This window comes from Balaenoptera ricei, chromosome 1 (genome assembly GCF_028023285.1).
Source record: "Balaenoptera ricei isolate mBalRic1 chromosome 1, mBalRic1.hap2, whole genome shotgun sequence".
NCBI lineage: Eukaryota > Metazoa > Chordata > Mammalia > Artiodactyla > Balaenopteridae > Balaenoptera > Balaenoptera ricei.
The window spans coordinates 111,543,315-111,549,360 of NC_082639.1; the positions used below are offsets into that span (position 1 = coordinate 111,543,315).

At 46.0% G+C, this 6,046-nt stretch overlaps 1 protein-coding gene across 1 annotated transcript; it reads left to right on the forward strand.

Annotated features, from left to right (window-relative positions):
• Positions 1–923: 923 nt before the first annotated feature.
• PRR9 (proline rich 9) lies at positions 924–1,788 on the forward strand. The gene is given in 2 exon segments (XM_059901753.1): positions 924–957; positions 1,418–1,788. A coding segment is annotated over 1 exon segment (351 nt). The 5' UTR covers positions 924–957; positions 1,418–1,437.
• The last annotated feature ends 4,258 nt before the right edge of the window (positions 1,789–6,046 follow it).

Genomic DNA, 6,046 nt, shown 5'->3' on the forward strand with positions numbered 1-6,046 from the left:
CTTGGAAGATAATAGACTTGAGTGGAGCCTTGACAAATGCTTAAGATTTCTACAGGCCTGGAAAGGGAGGACAAACAAGGTAGAAGTGACAACCCAAACAGAGACTTACAAGCAGAGAAAACTGGGTGTGTTTGCTTTGAAACTTTTCCTTTCATCCCCCTGGCTTTTATTGACCTGAGTTCTAAAAAAGGTTTTTCCAGAAGGCAAGGAGACAGATTAACCTTGTTCCGTCCTGTTTTTTGGTCACTATGAAAACTCTGAATAACTCCACTCTTAGAAGTGTCATAAATCAAGGTTGAGAAGGTGAAGATTATCTGCCTTCTCCCTCCTTTCTCTTCCCCTCCAGCCTACTTTACAACCCAAGAGTAACAAATGACTCCAATTTCTCTCAAGACCTCCATTCAGGAAAATCACTCTCTCCAGGATGCTGTAGGTCCTTTGTTTGCTTGGGTCCTATGAGTTTGACTTTGAAGAAGCATCCAGTGGAAATGCCCGAAAGTGACCATATGAGCCCTTGACCCAGACAGACCCCAGGCTTTAGGCATAAATTCTCCCCATGGGTGAAGACAAGATGAGCAAGGTGGATCTTATCTCTCACCACATCCTGAGCCAGTTTGGGCAGGCAAGGAACCCAGTCCTAGTTTTGAGACAGAGATAACGTTTTATGAACGTTCTTTTGTGGCTGCCTTTAAGAAGAGAGATCTGACAGGAGCCCCTCCCTGCTGAGGTCTGGTGAGGACCCAGAGGTCAAAATGGAGGCTGATTAACAGGCATCCCAAGCAGTGGCTCAAACCATGGACAATTTCAGAGGAAGCTCGTTATGGTGACTCCACAATTAAGACCTCAGCCCACGTGGCCAGTCTGTCTTGCAGGAGACTGGACCAAGCACTATATAAAAGTCCCTACCAGGCTAGCCTCCTCCATCCACATCCTTTGTTGAGGCTTGTTGACGATCAGGTAAGTGGGGACGTCTGTGTCCTCTCCCTTTCTGCTCTGTCTCGGGGAGGCTACTATTCTCTTCCTCTACTGGACTGTATTTTCTACTGATTTTTGACGTTGTTTGCCATTTCTTGGGCTTCTCAAACCATTCTGTGTATTCTATCTAGTCTCCTGCATCTAATTTTCAAAAAGATTAGTCAAATAGGAGACAAGGAAAAGACCCATGGAAGGATTGGGTTTAGGAGTTTTGGCCTATAGATATTGACAAAAGCTCTGAGAATATCCCCACCTAGGAGACGGGTGTCAGAGAAAGCTGAAGTAGGGATAGAAAAGAGAAAGGAATAAAAATCAGCAGAGAAATCAGTTCTTAGTGTTAATAATCATTCGCTCCCCGTTCCCCTCTAACAATCCTTCATCCCCCCAATTCCCAGTCTGTTACTGTTAATGCAAATAATTTCAAAGCTTGTGTTTGTTTCAGGTCCTGCAAATCACCCTAGGATGTCCTTTAATAAGCAGCAGTGCAAACAGCCATGCATGCCTCCTGCATGTCTTCAAAAGACCCAAGGGCATTGCCAGGCAAAGGCTGAGGAGGTGTGCCTCCCCCCATGCCAGCACCCTTGCCAAAAGAAGTGACCAGTGCAAGCTCAAGAGGTGTGTCTTCCTCAGTGCCAGGAGTTAAACCAAGAAAACTTCTTACAGCAAGGCCAAGACCCATGCCTACCTCTATGTCAAGACCAAAGCCCACTTCAGTGTGTGGAGCCATGCCAGGAGATATCTCAGACAAAACGTGTGGAGGTTTGCCCACAGAAAGTCCAGGAGAAGTGCTTACCCCCTGGCAAGGGAAAGTAGCTGCTCATAATGCCATTTGGGGGTCAAGAAGATGATCCCAGCCCAACTTCAAACCCTGTCATGGTGACCTTCTCCTATGGGTACGTCTGTGTGCACCCTGCTCTTGCTTCCTGCCTTCTTCAGTATTCCAGGACTTGGTCTGTGTCTCTGAAGACAGTTCTCTCTGTATTTCCTCAACCTCTGTGAATAAATGTTGTTGTCAACAATCTATTAGAATGTCTCTGCTGTAGGAATGATGTGGTTATCAGGGGCGACCACAGAAGCCTAGTTCAGCTCCTTTGGGGCAAAAATTCACCCAACCCTGGGCGTGTAACAGCCAAGGATGCCTCCATCTTTCTTTCAGAGTGTCAACCTCTCACTTGAGCCTCAAAACAAACTGAATTTTGGTGGACTTTGTGTGGATCACCACCACCATGCATGTAGAGAAGAAGTTGGTGATGTTGCAAAAATCAAAAACTGGGTAATTTTGTCTCTGCATCCCCAAAAAAGAACAGAAAATGATTAGATGTTGGAATGTTGGTTGTGCTTTAGAAAAGGAAACTAAATGAAATGTAAATGATTTATTCCAAACAGCCAATAAGGAAAGACGAGATGAAATGTTTGGGGTCCTGGTGGTTGATCTTTGTGCTTCATTGCTGACCTGCTTTAGGCCCTTTGTTTCCACCATGTATACTCTTTAGAGATGTGATTTGTGACTGTGTGGTGCAGGCTGGTCTGTTCTCCAGCTTCTTTGCTTTCTTCTCCCTGGTGAAGGTAAAATGCAGAATAAAGCTGATCCTAAAACTGATGCCGGACTTGATGTGTGCTCATTCCTCTCCACCAACCAACAACCTGCTGTGCTTGTGATGACTATTTTTTCCTTTTTTGAGAATCTGGAATAGGAATAAAAAACAGCCCTCCAGGGCTTCCCTGGTGGCACAATGGTTAAGAATCCACCTGCCAAGGCAGGGGACACGGGTTCGAGCCCTGGTCCCGGAAGATCCAACATGCCGCAGAGCAACTAAGCCCGCGCGCCACAACTACTAAGCCTGCGCTCCAGAGCCCGTGAGCCACAACTCCTGAAGGCCGCGCGCCTAGAGCCCATGCTCTGCAACAAGAGAAGCCACCACAATGAGAAGCCCACACACCGGAACAAAGAGTAACCCCCGCTCACCGCAACTAGAGAAAGCCCGCGCACAGCAACAAAGACCCAACGCGGCCAAAAATTAATTAATATTAATTTTTTTAAAAAATACCTTTAAAAAAAAAAGAAACAGCCCTTTAAGGTACATAGAACAGCCATGCTGAAAGGAGCCTCCTTAAGGGGCACCTGGACCATCGCACCCCCATCCACAATATATCATAGGCTCACCTATGCCCACATTTTACACCTGAGAAAATCCACCTGGGACTGGGGCCTCAAAACTTCAGTTCCAGGATTCTTTCCACTACAGCATCTTTCCTCTCTGATCCTTGTTTTCCAGACAAAAGGGCTAAAATGGGTAGGAGGGGAGTTACATGGAAGAGCCATGATACCCACAAGCATAGCATCCCTGTCAGAAGGAAGACCTAGGTGTGCCTCTGAGATGAACACAAACTCTGCCCTACCATCTGGTCAGATTTCAGAAAAGTCAGGCAGCCTGGGTCACCTCCCTGCACCCTGTCACTGCACAGTTGTGGAGGATACACAAGGCTGTGGGCTCTGAGGTTGCATGAAAGGGCCGAGTAGACTCCAGACTTACAGGAGAGAACCAATGGTGGTTTCTCAGCTGTGCCCTGAGGTTTGACCTTGGCCCTGAGGCTTGAGTCAAGGGCCAGCCTCCTGAGGGGTAAAGAGGTTCCTCCTTCATCCCCCGGGTACCCCTTTCTCCTCAGCCTGTATGGCTGTGCCCCCATGGATGGCCAGGACAGCCCCTCCCTGAAGGGGAGCCCAAGGTCTCAGCTGTTTGGCTGAACTGAGGTCTTTCCAGCACTGGGACCGCCCCAGTGTCTCAATCTTAGAGATTTTCTAAGGCAAGAAAGAGCTGGAGGATGATTTGGGGGAGATTTCAAGTGGCAACATGGAGCCCTCAGGCACTCACTGAGTCTGCAGGTGGCAAGTGCCAGGCCCTGAGGTCTACACGCATTCTCTAAGGGAAGACTGACAGTAGCCTCAGGGGGTGTATATTGCCCCTTTGTTAAGGAACTGGTATGGCATCACAAAGCTAGTAAGTAGTGAAGTCAAGATTCTAACCGGAGTTTCTCTTGACTCCACAACAGACTCTTATTTGCATGAGGAAAGTGCCCATGGCACACAGATGAAGTTTCTAGAAGCTGTCTTCTTCTCATTCATTCATTCATGCACCTAAGAAGTGCTCACTGATCACCTACCAAGTGCCAGGTGCTGAAGATCCAAGCAGGCAGCATCCCTGTGCAGAGCTAGAGAGCTGTCTTTCCACAGGCCACACATGCCAAAGGACACTTTCCAAAACCTCCTGTGCATATCAAGTCTCTGAACATCTCCAGGGGTCTGAATCAGTTCTCTTGCCTGCTTGGAACAAGTTTTCTCTTCCATTTTCCAATTTTGGAATAAGCCAGCTGCTCCCCAGGGCTCCAGCCTGCAAAGAGACTCCAGAGAGCCTTCCCAGCAGGGAAGCTTCTGACTGGGCTGAGGATGCTCTGGGACATTTCTCCAGCCTGGCTCAAGCCCAAGGAATGTCTTTGATCTCTGGCATTAAAAGTGTGCACAGTGAAAATTGATTTGTATATTCTTTGCCTCTGAGTCCTTGTGGGATTTTTTTTTTTTAATTCAGACAGAAAGTCACAAAAATTATACTCATCCTCATCAGTTCACTCAGTCCCATGTAATTAATTTTTTCTTTTCATCTTGATCTTTTGTTAGCACTTTTATGAGTTCATCAGTTTTTCATTAGAGTTCTGAAAATGCTTATTCATTCAGTTCAGCAGTACAGTCAGTTACCAGAAACCTGTACTTGTCAGAGTCTTTTCCATGAATTTCTTGAAGATGAAAGCCTTTTATAGGAACATATTTGCAAAAGCATCAGAGTACACCCAGAACTGTCTGTAAATGACAAAAGACTTAAAAATGACCACTGTTAAAGATTTGATGAAAGTTCATAATAATGCAGTTGACAAGAACATTAGTTATTTCTGAGATATACATTTTAAAGTAATAACTAGGATTATTACTTATAACATTATACCAGAACATATAAGATTTTTAGAAATTTCACTGCAAAGTAAAGGAGCTGTTACAGTGGAGGATTACTGGACTGAATGTCAATATTATGACATAGTATGAGTGTGTTTCATGTTTGGTAATTGCAATCATTGTTGCTTTTGTTGTGGTCATCCATGTACAATGCTTGGTGTCAATCTATTTATCTCTTGTAAAAAAAAAAAAAAAGATTAAATGGATAGGGTCTAAAAGAAATCAACTTCGGGGGTGGGGGAAAACCTTAATAAACTTTGGTTCACTTTCTTGTAAAAAAAAAAAAAAAAAAAAAAAAGTGTGCACATATTGGAGTCCAAGATCAGACACTCAGATGCTGAGCGGAAGCACGGGGCAGATGAGCAGGGAGAGTCCGGCCATATCCAAGAGAGGACAATCCACTGATTACAGGGGAGGCCTCAACAGATGGAGGGAGACAAACCTGCAGATTGCAGATAAGGGAGCAGACGTCAGGGAGCCAGCAGGCCTTCATCAGTCTCTGTCATAGGAACCACCGCACCGTGCTCGTGCTCACAGAGCTCTGACCCAGCCCTTCCTGCGCTGCTGTTGCTGCTGGGGTCCTAGTGACACAGACCTGGGCCATGGGGACAGCCAGGACCAAGGCCACGGCAGCTAGACTCCCTCAGTTGTTTGCATCTGAGCTGAAGCCTTTCAGAATCGGGGGCGGGGGGGTGGGTGCTGGCGGGTATTACCAGGGAGAGTCCCAGATGCTAGGAGTCTTTGTTGACAATTGTTAAAGAAAACCACAAACAGATGTCATAGTTTTCATATATCCCTCCACCAAACACCCACAGCCACATAACCAAAACTAAAACTGTCCTGATTCCCCCAAAATGTTGGCTTCTGACCATAAGCAAACTTAAGCTTTCCTCATGTCAGCGTGATTTCATAGCTTCCCAGCCAATCAGCTACAAAAGAGTAATTTTGTATAGCACCGTTAGCCAAAAAGGGATGCAGGCTTCTAGTGGGCAATCATGGTAGAGATCAATGTACTTTCTCACTTTAGAAACAGAGCTATAGGGACTTCCCTGGTGGCCCAGTGGTTAA